We start from the raw sequence: 13,231 nt of genomic DNA on the forward strand, positions 1-13,231 counted from the left end.
GTTCGTATAACATATGCGACGCATGTGCTCCTCCTGTCCCATCGCCCCTTGTGCTGATTGGCGACGAGTGGCTGGACCCACCTCTACGTATTCTTTACTCAAACTTTTCACCGATGAGAGAACGACATCTGTCCTACGCGTGGCAGCAAGATCGTCGAGGTATCTTTCCTATTGGCGCTTGCTTTTGGGTCCCAGAAGCATTTTGACCAATGGGAAAGCATCGTTTGGGGTGGATGGCTCGGCCCGTGAACACGTAGTTTGGTGGTTCGGTGGAAGAAAAAGTTACTTTCTAGTCCTCCAACTCTTTGTTATTTCGATTGCACTCCTTATGGAGGGGGCGATGGGGGAGACAAAGTTGCAGTTAAGCCCCTCAACTCTTTATTTATTTGGCTTCGCTCCTGATGCAATGGACATGGGGGAGAGTTCGACTCTACTTTCCTTTGTCGCTTCCTCACGGCCGGACGCAGACCCGTGATTCCAACGCCCTCGAGTCCAAGGCCTGGGAAGAAGCCAAGAAACTTCTCTCTCTCCCCCTCTCTCATCCGAACGCTTTGCGGTCCAAGAAGCGATGAAGAACAAGATGGCTTCAGTAGAACTCGCTGTTTGATGGGAGGCAAGGAGACCTCTTCTTCTTCTGCCTCACCGCCTTCCTTCGTCTGGGATTGCCTCCTCTGACCGGTGTGTAAGACCCGCTTCTTGGTCAGCTTCATGGGGTTCTGGTTTTCCTTTCCTGTGGGTTCGTTCTTCTTTGTTGGGCTGGCTTTGGTTAGATTTAGGCCCGGTGGTTGTTTTCGTGCTGCTTAATCAATCAGCCCTCTTTGGTCTAGGTCGGTGTTCTTAGGTGCGTCTTGCAGAAGCTACTGAGCTAATTGTTTGCAGAAAAGAGGGATTTTGCTGCTATTTATAATGCTCGATCGCAATCTTGGTGTCGATTCTGTCCAAAATAATAGTTTTTTCTTCTTCCACCACGCCGATTGGTTGTCGATTTAAGTGGATATAGTTTTATTTGGTTGCCCTGAAGACAAGGTCAACTCGTATTTTGGTAGTTTGATGTTCTTGTTAAAGTCGTAGCATTAGTACATATTTAAGAACTGTGAAAGTGTTGCAAGATGAGCTACAAAGATTAGACTACTTTTGTTAAGGTTGAAAATTGTATAGGCGTTTATTTCTTCAGCACTGTATTTCAATATTATTTGTTTTTCAGTACGTTTACAATTGTAACTATAGATTGATTACTAAACAACATGGGGCAGTTTTAGTAGATTTTAAAACCTGAAGAATGAAAATCTAGGAAAATGATAAGAAAAATAGACACTGCAGAAAGATTGTTTTTATCATGACTGGTCAACTTTTGTTGGTTGTAAATCATGAAGACAGAAACTGTTAGGGTGAAGATATGATGAATTAATTAGCCCTAGTTTCTAGACCCCAAAAAAACTTTCTACATTGTAAGCTTTCATTTCTCTCATCCTGCCGTTGCATTGCTATGGAATCGGTGTGCCCTTCTTCCTTTTTCAATCGTGGTCACATCTTAAAGTGACATATACTTTGTGGGTCAAAGAACACAAATGCTTTCATACAATTGGGGTACTAAACAAGACCAGAGGTATCGAATCTGAAGATTACGCTACTTGTCATAATTTTTCTCGTTTCTACAAATGGCTCTGTTTCTTCTGTAGTTCTTTGTTAACGTGGAACTAAGTGTTGGTGGCTTTCCCTTAAGCAAATGATCAATAGAAGACTGGAACAAGAGCTTCTGATGGTAGTAAACTTCCTTATGAATATGGAAAATTGGTACTATACTTACAGATCCAGATATTTATTTCAATTGATGCTCATTCTTCTATTGCAGTCAAAGGGAAACTATGAATCAGCATGATGAAAAAATTTTGAGGTCAGACTTTATATAATCATATCCATCATTCTAGTAGTAACAGACACTTGAATAATGTATTTGTTTTTTGTACAAGTAATTAGTGCTTCATTTTTACCCCTTCTAAACACATTTGATTATAGTCTATGAGTTTACTCCTCACAGTGTTCTGATTATCCTAATCAACACATGCACAATATTGGCATATTTAGCTGTGTACTCAATTGCATTCACTAGAAGTACTTGTTAGTGTTAATCCAATGTTCGACTATAAGGTTTACATAAAGACACCACAGTGAAACTTATGGTTCTAAAACGGTAAATGATAATAGAAGCCAATCCAAGTGCAAGCAAGTAAGTAACAAGGACCAGATAGATTTCTTTTTATGATTATGCAATTTTTTTTTATAAGTATGTTACAAGGGTAAATTTGTCTATTTCAATTGAGAGAAAACTTTGCTTCTTTGGTGTCCAAGTTATTATATAGTTTCTACATTCAAAATGTATGAACTTATGAGGGAAAAAAAATATCAATAAAATTTTCAGCATTTTTTTTTTTTGGGTGAATACCATTTGGATAACTGCAATAACTCCAATATTGACAGGTTCTAGGATTGGAGCTCAGAGCAATCACAAAGTTCATAGAGGACATCTTCACGAAAACAATAATTGGTCCACTAATGAGAAGCATGCAGAGAATATATCATTATATGTTTGAACTTCTAAGCAATATCTTTCAGTATAAGTCCATAAAGGATTCATCTGCAGAAGATTTGAAGTCTAGGAAGAAAGTACTGGATCCTCAAGGGCCATTTCTCCAGAAGTGGAATAAAATATTTGTTTTATCCTGTGTCGTGGCAATATCTGTAGATCCTCTCTTCTTCTACATTCCATTTGTTAATGATAAGGATACCTGCGTTGATTTGGATGAAAATTTGGTGATCACAGCAAGTGTCTTGCGATCCTTCACCGACATTTTTTACGTACTTCATATAATATTCCAATTTCGAACTGGTTTTATTGCTCCACCATCTCGTGTATTTGGAAGGGGTGTCTTGGTCGAAGACTTTTCAGCAATAGCCCTTAGATATTTGAAGTCATACTTCCTTATTGACATTCTTGCCGTTATTCCTCTCCCTCAGGTAGCAAGACTTTATGATGTATCTACATGTGCAATATGTTTATTTTGACTGTCTCTTTGTTGATCATTGAGAAATTTTGTTAGGTCTGAATTTGCAAAAAACATCAAATTCTCCTATATTGCCCCAAAAGGCATAATTGCAGACAGAAAACATTGGTAGGCTAGCTTTTTGCATGGTTTGCTGTTCCTCTTTTTTAGTTTAGTTTTTAGCTTTAAATATTTGGCATTCATTTTCAGTTATACATAGCCACTTATATGAAGCCTTTATGCCAAAAACAAAGGGCCTATGGACTTTTGTCATCTACTATGACATCTTTTTTAATTGTGTGTAGGGTATTTGGACACGAATCTCCAACATATGTTTGGCTAAATATTGAATAACAATGGCTTATTGAAATTATTATGAGATCTATTTCTTGACTAAGTTTAGAAAATCATAATGTACTTCATGGCAAGTTTCGTCATATCGCCCAGTATGGGCAGTATGTATCGGTTCGACAAGAGATCGGTATGGGCGGTACATACCGATCTATCGGTACACCCCATCATATCATGTGTCAGTTCATCTGTATGGTTTGGGACATACCATGTCAATAGCCAGTCGGTGCATTGGTATGGTACGTATCAAACCATACCAATGTACCGACACACGATATGATCGGGCATACCGACAAACCGGTATGTACTGCCCATACCAGTCACTTATCGGATTGGTACATGTCGTTCATACCAGGCGGTATGTCGTGGTACCACAAACCTTACTTCATGGCACATTGTTTTTTGTTTGCCCGAAAGACTGAATTCAAGTCATGAGAACCTACAGTGTTGTCAATTTCCTTGGAAATTCTTGGCTTTATATAGACCACATAGAGCTTTTAATCCATTATGTCTTTGTTTTCAAGTTGGGTAGAAACTTTAGCTTCTACATTAATTCATATGACTTAAGAAAAGACTAGCTTGAGGACTATACATATGATTGTGATCACATATTTGAGAATTTTGGTTAAGTTTGGCTAAAGATGGATAGTTGAAGTTAAAAAAAAACTTTGGGAGTTTTGTGTGATCATTGTATGCCCGATAAATTCAAATTAAAAATTAATAAAATATTTGTAAAGCTTGGGAAAATTATTCTTGATGAGATTTATGTAGGTTGGAACAAAGAATGTATGCATTCAGTAACAATTAGGTATAGCTATAGTGGAAGATGAGATGAAGGAGAATTATTGATGATGGTGTGGACATGTCCAAAGGACACCAATAGATGCCTTGTTAGACATGGTGAGTTAAGATTAGTAGTGTGAGAAGAAGATTGATGACAGCTTGTCGGATATCTACGATTTTCACCTGAATCCAAACTTAACTAGCCATCTAGGTACCTTAAGTAGGTCAAGTATGCCAGTACTCGAAAAAAGATAACCCACTGTCATCATAAGAAACAACAACATACTTGAGCCTGAATTAAACCATCCAGGTATCCTTACCTGATTCGGGCATCTATTTTTGTAATCAAACCTGTCAAAAACGTGATTAAAGATGTCAAAATATGGTTTAAGCAGGTTGGGTAGATGGGGTACCTGAATAAACTTGACCCACTGTCATCCCAAAAAGGAGAGGGAGAAACTTTTTACGGAACAATCTTTCATATATTTGACTGTTATTAGTTTCACTACTGATATTGCCCCAAATAGTCCAAGTGATGAGGAAAATATATATTTATCCAATCATAAATAGTTGAGACATTACAGCTTGTTGTTGGTTAACATCAGTAAATCTTAGTGCTTGGGCATGTGATTTAATGGGTCAAGGGCTCTCCTGAGCAATACATAGCTTGGCACATGCATTAACTGCCTGATTCCAATCCCCTACATGACCAGCTTCTTCTCTTATCACGACTGTGGTACTATGGTTATTGACACAAGTAAGTTGAGATTTTCTTTGAAAATTTGTCTGGTTTCTCTCTCTGTTTTTCAGCTTCATCCTGTGGATAACACCAAGTGCCCTTTTGTCCCAGTTTTAGCAATTGTAACTCTGCTTGTTCTTGTTATTGGAGGAGTCATTTGTCCCATAGACATATTGTTACTAGGTTTATGATAGCATTTCTTTTATCACCATGGGGATTCTAGTCTAAAATTTATGTGGCTTCCATAGTTATGTCTTTGTTACAGTGGCCATGTAGTTCACTTCAACAATCCTTTTATAGATCACTTGTTTTCATTTATATGAGCATGTCACTTATTGTTTGCATGTGCAAAGGGGTTCTTCTGCTGTTGGTATCCCAGTATGGAATTAAATTGTTCTCTTTATGTTTTTGCCTATTCAGGTTGTTATATTGATCATAATACCAAAGCTAAAAGGGTCAGGTTCGGTGGACGCAAAGACGCTGTTGATGTACATTATCATTTTACAATATGTGCCTAGGCTTGTTAGAATAATACCATTGTATGTTGAAGTCACAAAATCTGCTGGTATAATTGCTGAAACTGCATGGGCTGGAGCTGCTTTGAACCTTTTTCTCTATATGCTTGCAAGTCATGTAAGCTCCAATTTCCTAAAAGTTCATTTTCATTACTAGAATCAGAATATTCTATATTGGCTTTAAAAAACTTCTGTAAATACACCTTTCACTTTTTTAGCAGAATAAGTAATTTAATACTTTTCATATCACCTTTAATGATATTTTGCTGGATACTAATGTTTGCTTTACAATATTTCCTGTGATTCAACTTTTAAAACTTTAGTAGAGAAAGTAGTTTGTAGCTCGTTTTGTAAATGCAGTTGTCCACCTCTAGTTGTTGTATTTGTGTTCTTATGGATTTGTTCACCAACTTTAACATATTTTTTTATTTGTTCATTTAGACTGTTGATTGGTTTCACAATTTTAGTTTTCTTTTTAGTTTTTACAATTATTTTGATTGGTTGGTTTTCATATCTTGATGAGAGTAATTGAACCACTTGTTGCTTAGGTAGCAATCACTTGCTGCTTAGGTTAGTAGACAATCTCAGGATATAAATTATTGCGTAAAATATAATATATCATGATTTAAGATATTTTGATTAGTCCAACATCGAAAGTGGTGGTGTTTTTAGTATATAGTATTGTGTATTTATCATGAGTAATTGGGGCTTAAGTATTTGAAGTCACATGGTTAAATACCCATTTTCCTTGAATTCTCACAGCCATCATGTCTTGGGCCTTGATGAGAACAGTTGGGATCATTATGATACCCAAAATAGTCCTATGCTGGAAGTGGATGATGCTATGGGCTATAAGACCTGATGGGCTTACTTTTAAGGCTTATGTATGTTGGGATGATTGTGTTATCTGAATTAATCCCTCATTTAATGTGGATGATGGATTGGGTAGTATAAGGCTTGATAGTCTATTCCTCAATGAGTTGTGCTTATGTATTTTGGTTGTGGTATAAGGATCATTTTATCCGATTTCTATGCTAGTGGGCTCTATTGGATTGGGTCAAAGCAATATTTGTTTATAGAATTAGATATACAAACTTATAAGTAAACGAAGGATCGTCATTTCGGGTACTAGACCCATTTCGGAGATCTGTTGGACCGATATATACCGGTCAGTATCGGTCATGGTACGTCGGTATATACTGGTGTTTTGGAAAGGAAGAAAAAGAGGGAGAAAAGGAAGGGGCGATGGAGGAAGAAGGAATGAAGAAGAGAAAGTAGTGGAGGAGGAAGAAGAAGAAGCAGTGGACGAGGAGAAAGAAGGAAGAAGAGGAAGAGGAGAAGAGGTGGGAGCATACCTGGGAAGAAGAAGGAATGTGGCAGCAATGGTGTTGGCAGTGGTGAAGCGATCGTGAAGCAGCGCAATGGCGAAGAATGTGAGAAGAGGGCTCTCGCATTTGCAAGTCCTAATTTCTATTTTAAGCTTTTTCTTATTTTAATGCTGAGTTAGACAGGCCCCACTGTTTTTTTTTTTTACTCATTACTTTTTACTGAACTAGACTAAGCCGCCTGAAACAAGGGTGATCCATGTACTGACCCACGCCTGGACTGACACATACTGCCCATTTTGTACCATTCCAGGCGGTACAACAATCATTGAAGTGAACTATTAAAAAAATCATTAAAAACTAATAATTTTAGTGACATGTAGGAATAGTGGCTGAAGTTATGTGTTTTTCTAATCGATATGGTTTGCACATCTTTTAGCATCTATTGTATCAGTATCTCTCAACTATTACGAAGTGACAGGTCCAGTGACGTGTGGATCAAATGGTACAAAGATTGTGCATGCATAGACTTGGTGCTTGGGAATGAGGATATTGAAGTGTTTTGTTTAGCTTTTCATTTCCCCTCTAAGAATGATTTACAACTGGAGAATTCATTTCAATAATTTTTTTTTTTTACTTCATGGAGTGTATAGAGACCAACGGGAGCCAGCTCATTGCTATCTTGAAAGGGATGAAAAGTGATCTTGGTGATGAAGGGAAACATGTCAAGAGAGCTTAAGCTCAACCCAGGACAACTCAAAACCAGTGAAGCCCTGACCCATACTAGTTCTTATAAGTTTATAAGTTTTTATGATGACATGGTTTATAAATTTTATGACAGCAAGGCTTTGTTGCTATTCGTATCTCTCTTCAAGCACTGTGTTACAAATCTAGCTATGTGCCAGTGTTCACTGCCAATTTAAAATTTAAGTCTCCACAAATCACCTATGTGGCTAGTCACCTCCAGCTCACCCATTTAGCCAATGCCGAGCACCCATGCTTAGCCATCGAAGGTGGTGGCTGATTGGATGGTGGCCCTCATTGCTACAACTATTAGGTGGTGTTTGTGGTTGAAGGGCGGTGGATCATGGTGATTCAGTTGGAGGGTGGCACTAGTCAAGATGGCAACATTCACAGGTGCAAGCTTGGCAAAGTTGGGTAACAGTTGGTGGCTTTATGTAGGAATTGATGAGTGCAACGTCGGAGGGGACACATTCAACAGCAATTGTATTTTCTTATTGCTGAACCATAGTGGTCTGAATCAATGAACCAAGCCTAGCCCTCTCCCGCAACTAGACCTAGCTTTATTTTAGAGCCAGTATCAAGAAAAGACACCAGATATGCTTTTGTCTGCAAACAAACATCTTTTCATTTAACAAAAATAGGAGGCCTAATGCACAATACCTCATTAATGTTGAGCTTGTAGGGGATCAATGTGCACAGTTTATAAGCAGTGAATTCATGACTTAAACTCTGATCACCAATCTGTAAAAAAGCAAACTTATAATGGTGCCAACACTCACCCTATTTGTTTGTTTATGCCATCTATGTTTTTCTAGTTCTTCTAGTGCTGATTGTGCTGATGGTAATGTGTAAACTATTTATTGAGAGAAAACATTGGTTGGTTTCATTTGTCTATTGTGCTGTTGGTTCTTGCAGAAGCTGCTATATTCTGAATATTTGACTAGTGGAAGCTCTTCATGGATAACTATGTAACACCTTTGATAAGATTATTAGAAAAATCTTTCCAGGTACTTGGGGCATGCTGGTACTTCCTTTCTATTGAACGAGAAGATTCTTGTTGGAGACGTGCCTGCCATAAACATAATTGTACAACTATGTTCTGGTACTGTGGAGTTAAAAAGGAAGAAAGCATGGATTTTATAGATGGTGAGTGTCCTATTCAAGAAGAAAATGCAACAATCTTTGACTTCGGCATGTACCTTCAGGCTCTTCAATCAGATATTGTTCTTCTAAGAAACTTTCCGGAAAAGTTCTTTTATTGCTTTTGGTGGGGCTTACAAAATCTGAGGTATGTATAAAGAAATGCTTTCTTTATAGTTGTAGCTCGATGTGTTTTCTATAATAGTGTTGCTGATAGTGTATTGTACTGGCATGGTAAAGCTTGAAATTTGGACCCCATTTAATTAAAAATTGAGATCTACCTATCGCATGTCAAATGTCTCTGCTTCTATGAAACCAATTACACTATTGTTCATATATTATTGTTATGTAAGTTCATAACTCTCGTATCAACTTACGGACTTTCTGTTAATTCCTGATCCTTAGGATTTAATCTTGTGGTCCTGTGAACTCTTTGAAATTTCATCAGTTTGCCTTCTTTGTTCTCAGAAAGTGTAATCTTCACTGCCATGTACCAAAGTTTGATTTTGAATTTGTCTCTTAAGCCTTCAAAATTCATTACAAGTTTCACAGTGTATTTTTAGTTTTTTCAAGTATGGTTTCCCCATTTCACTCTGAAGAGGTATCCCATTGATAAACTTGAAATATGTTTCCACATTCTATTCATAAGAGGGTATTTCATGGGTAAACTTAAATTATGTTTGGATGGCAAGAGTCATGCAATGAAAATAAAAAGAGAATTGCAGAAATTTAGTGGATAATTACAGAAAAATAAAAAAAAAACAGAATGGAAATTCCCTGCAGTAAGCAGGGATGCTGATATTGATTGGAAGAGCCTTCTGCATGCACTCGGGGTTGATGGGCATGGTGTTTGACAGAACTGAATTATGGTGCCAACGAGATTACACAAAAGTGCTGACAACTTGCAGTACTTGCCTTAAATCTGGCACTGCTGTCTTCAAAATGGTGCTTGCAATAATCTTTCCTTTTGGAATCTCACACCCCAAAATTATTGCTTGAACCAAAGATTGTCCATATCATATATTTGGGTGATGCTAGAAAAGTGTTACTTGGCATGATGGCACAGGCTAACACTTGACCTGTGGAAGGTACGTGATGGCACAGGCTAGCACACAAATGCATGGCATGTGCCGTGCAGTCCATGATATGGCAATCCATGGCATGAATGTTCCCTTTTTATTTCTGAGGCAGCAATTTTAGATTCCTTGACGTGTTCAAATTTTGTTCTATGGTTGATTTAGCCAGTTTCTTACCCGTCACATGGTTACAGTTGCCATCAAATTATCTATAAGGATAAATTAGCTGCTAATTGGTAAGAAACATTGCTTCTTTATCAAAATATTTTCCTAGAGCCTTCTATGATTTCATTTGCTTTGTTGGGTGCTGTATATATTTGAACTCTTGTTGGTTGATCAATAATTACTGAGACATGAATGGCATTTTCAAGCTAAAATCCTTATACCAGCAAATTTATTCATACATATTGGATTGGTTTATACATGTAATCTTTTTACATTTGTCCTGGATTGGCATCCAGATATTCTGATAGTCAATAACTGCTGGTTTTTTTGCGTCCTATCTTGCAGTTCCCTGGGACAAAATTTGCAAACAAGCACTTACCTGGGGGAGATTTTATTTGCTGTTTTCATCTCCATTTCTGGGCTGGTTTTGTTTTCACTTCTTATCGGCAACATGCAGGTATTTTTTCTCTTAACATTCAAGTTGATCAGCTTTCACTTTTGAATGGTTGTGTTTATACTAGGTTTGACGTTTGATAAAATGTTGATGTACACAAGTACTTAAAGGTGGGAAGTGAACTGGTGACAATGATAGATATAAAAGATTATAGATTTGAGCATTTGAATTGATGATAATCAGTTGGGTATCTTCAAATTTGATGAAAGAAAGCTATAATAAAATTCATTTCTTGACTTTGGTTGGGTTGCCTTGCACCTTGCCTGAGCTGGACCTAGATTATTGTTGGATTGGTACTTTTGATGGCTCCAGCCTGTCCCAGGTCCATGAAAATTTTGCCCAATTGCAAACAAATGATGGTGTAGGCTCACTTTGGGCTTGGGTTCGTGTTCCCAAGTAAGCTCGCCTTGGCTGGGATTCGTGTTCCTGAGTTGCAGCCAAGTGATGAACCTTGATTTTATTGAAATTTTACTAAAATGTCTAGATCTATGTAGATCTATTAAAGAAAAATATCAAGATATTTATCTCTCTGTACTAAAATAAGAATAAAGATTTAACTGGATACATCCTATCTTCCTATATTTTCTTTTTTGGTACATTCAACAAACCCTGTGTTGGCATCACAGACTTATCTGCAATCTACCACTGTGAGAATAGAAGAAATGAGAGTGAAAAGGCAAGATGCAGAGCAATGGATGTCCCACCGGATGCTTCCAGAGAATCTGAGGGAGCGAATACGCCGTCATGAACAATACCAATGGCAAGAAACAAGAGGGGTTGATGAAGAGCATCTGCTTCGAAATCTACCTAAGGACCTAAGAAGGGACATAAAACGTCATCTCTGTTTGGGACTGCTGAGGAGGGTAAGTTATTTACCCATCACCTTCTTTTTCAGATTTCCGTCTCCACAGTAATCACCAATATATACCATGATATATAATACTTGGAAGAGAATAAGTATTATGCTCTTCCAATTATAATGATTGTGGTGGTGATGGTGTCATTCTCAACTCTATTTCTGTGAATGTATTATGTCAAAGTCTAAAAGAACAAAACTATATTACTTTCCAGTTCACATGAAGAGTAATTATTTGTTTGCCTGCTAATTCTTGAAACTTGTTGGGACTGCTTGAACTAGATGATTCAACCAGTCCAAAATCTATCAGTATTGAAAACATATAAAGAAAAAAAAAAGATGGAAGGCAATCTGTGGGACCTTAAAAGGAAATGGGAAGGTCATAAAAAAATAAGTTTCTTCTATTTGTGCATTGCATTATATGGCCTATAGGAGAACTTGCTACTTGATGTTAAACACCTGAAATGATAAAGACAATTCACTATTCAACAGATTAGATTGAATCCTCAGTGCAGTTTCACCCTTACATAGCATGCAGCCCCTTCTATGTTCTGCTGTTGGATGATGTATAAAAACCTGAACTTTTCCTTGTTGGTCCTATGGTAATTTTACTTTGTCATATTAGGACAAAAAAAAACGGTTATCTTCTGTTTTTAAAAGTTTTACATCGATGCTACTCTTTGCTTTCTCACACTGTCATGCAGGTTCCCATGTTTGAATTAATGGACGATCAACTTATGGATGCCATGTGTGACCGTCTGAAACCAATCCTTTACACTGAAAACAGCTGCATTATTCGTGAAGGGGACCCGGTGGATGAGATGCTCTTCATCATGAGAGGAAGACTGCTTAGTGTTACAACAAATGGTGGCAGAACAGGGTTTTTCAATTCGGATTACCTGAAGGAAGGCGACTTCTGCGGCGAAGAGCTTCTGACATGGGCTTTGGATCCCAACTCATCTTCGAGCCTCCCCATCTCCACAAGGACGGTGAAGGCATTGTCTGAGGTTGAGGCTTTTGCTCTAGCCGCCGATGACTTGAAATTTGTTGCCTCCCAGTTCAGGAAGCTGCACAGTAAGAAGCTGAGGCATACCTTCAGATTATATTCTCAGCAGTGGAGAACATGGGCTGCTTGCTTTATACAGGCAGCTTGGCGACGCTACTCAAGAAAGAAACTGGAGGAATCTCTACACGAGGAGGAGAACAGGCTGCAGGCAGCCCTTGTGAAGGATGGAACTACCACACCGAGCCTTGGTGCAACAATCTATGCATCAAGGTTTGCGGTGAACGCATTACGTGCCTTGAGGCGAAACGTAACTCGTAAGGCCAGGTTACAGGAGAGGATGCCTGTAATGTTGTTGCAGAAGCCACCAGAACCTGACTTTACTGTGGAAGAACAGTAGCACATGCATATGGTAGTGGCTCATGCTTCCCTCTCGCTTGCTTGTGCAATGATTTGGATGTCAATCACTGGCTCACTCACAAGGCACTTTCTGGTTTGTATGGATTTCTCTAAAATAGATTGCAAGTGTTGTTCTCTACGTGGATTGCAAGTGTTGTATTAATCTACAGTATGTTTATGGTAGCAATACAGTTTTTCGTACGAGTAGAGATGGGCAGCGTGATGTCCTGTGTGGCAGTGTACATAATCTATTCAGTAACATTGGACAGCGTTGTGTTTGAACTTTTGGACTTTTAACTTGTAAGACCTTGTATCTTTGGTTCCGGATTGCGCAGTGTGTACATGATCTATTCAGTAATATTCTAAGACCTTGATCTTGGAATTATAAAGTGTGTGATGGATCGACGTATAATAATTATAAAGGAACTTTAGACTTAATTTCTTACTCTTTTGTTGCGGATTGCATAGTGTGTAATGAATGGATCGACTCAACGTATAATAATTATAAAGGAAATATTTTTAGATGGATAGATGTTTTGTGTATGACTATTAACCCACGCCTCTTTTTCAATCCCGAAAAAGATTAAGAAAATTGAATTATGTATATTTAATGGAATCAATATAATTTTTTTGTTTTTGG

At 37.9% G+C, this 13,231-nt stretch overlaps 1 protein-coding gene across 3 annotated transcripts; it reads left to right on the forward strand.

The window, feature by feature from the left end:
• The first annotated feature begins 422 nt into the window (after nucleotides 1–422).
• Nucleotides 423–12,914, forward strand: LOC103988797 (cyclic nucleotide-gated ion channel 1). Of its 3 annotated transcripts, XM_065154775.1 has the most exons (9): nucleotides 444–678; nucleotides 1,680–1,762; nucleotides 1,853–1,894; nucleotides 2,479–3,033; nucleotides 5,335–5,547; nucleotides 8,506–8,786; nucleotides 10,225–10,336; nucleotides 10,960–11,196; nucleotides 11,894–12,914. In XM_065154775.1, exons 4-9 carry the CDS (start codon nucleotides 2,554–2,556, stop codon nucleotides 12,590–12,592), a joined length of 2,022 nt encoding a protein of 673 aa, XP_065010847.1. In that variant the 5' UTR covers nucleotides 444–678; nucleotides 1,680–1,762; nucleotides 1,853–1,894; nucleotides 2,479–2,553; the 3' UTR covers nucleotides 12,593–12,914. The 3 variants fall into 3 exon arrangements, with proteins under 3 accessions (XP_009405710.2, XP_065010847.1, XP_065010846.1); XM_009407435.3 differs by lacking the exons at nucleotides 1,680–1,762; nucleotides 1,853–1,894 and having other exon boundaries at nucleotides 423–678; nucleotides 2,479–3,015; XM_065154774.1 differs by lacking the exons at nucleotides 1,680–1,762; nucleotides 1,853–1,894 and having other exon boundaries at nucleotides 445–678.
• The last annotated feature ends 317 nt before the right edge of the window (nucleotides 12,915–13,231 follow it).

This window comes from Musa acuminata, chromosome BXJ3-6 (genome assembly GCF_036884655.1).
Source record: "Musa acuminata AAA Group cultivar baxijiao chromosome BXJ3-6, Cavendish_Baxijiao_AAA, whole genome shotgun sequence".
NCBI classification, from domain to species: Eukaryota; Viridiplantae; Streptophyta; class Magnoliopsida; order Zingiberales; family Musaceae; genus Musa; species Musa acuminata.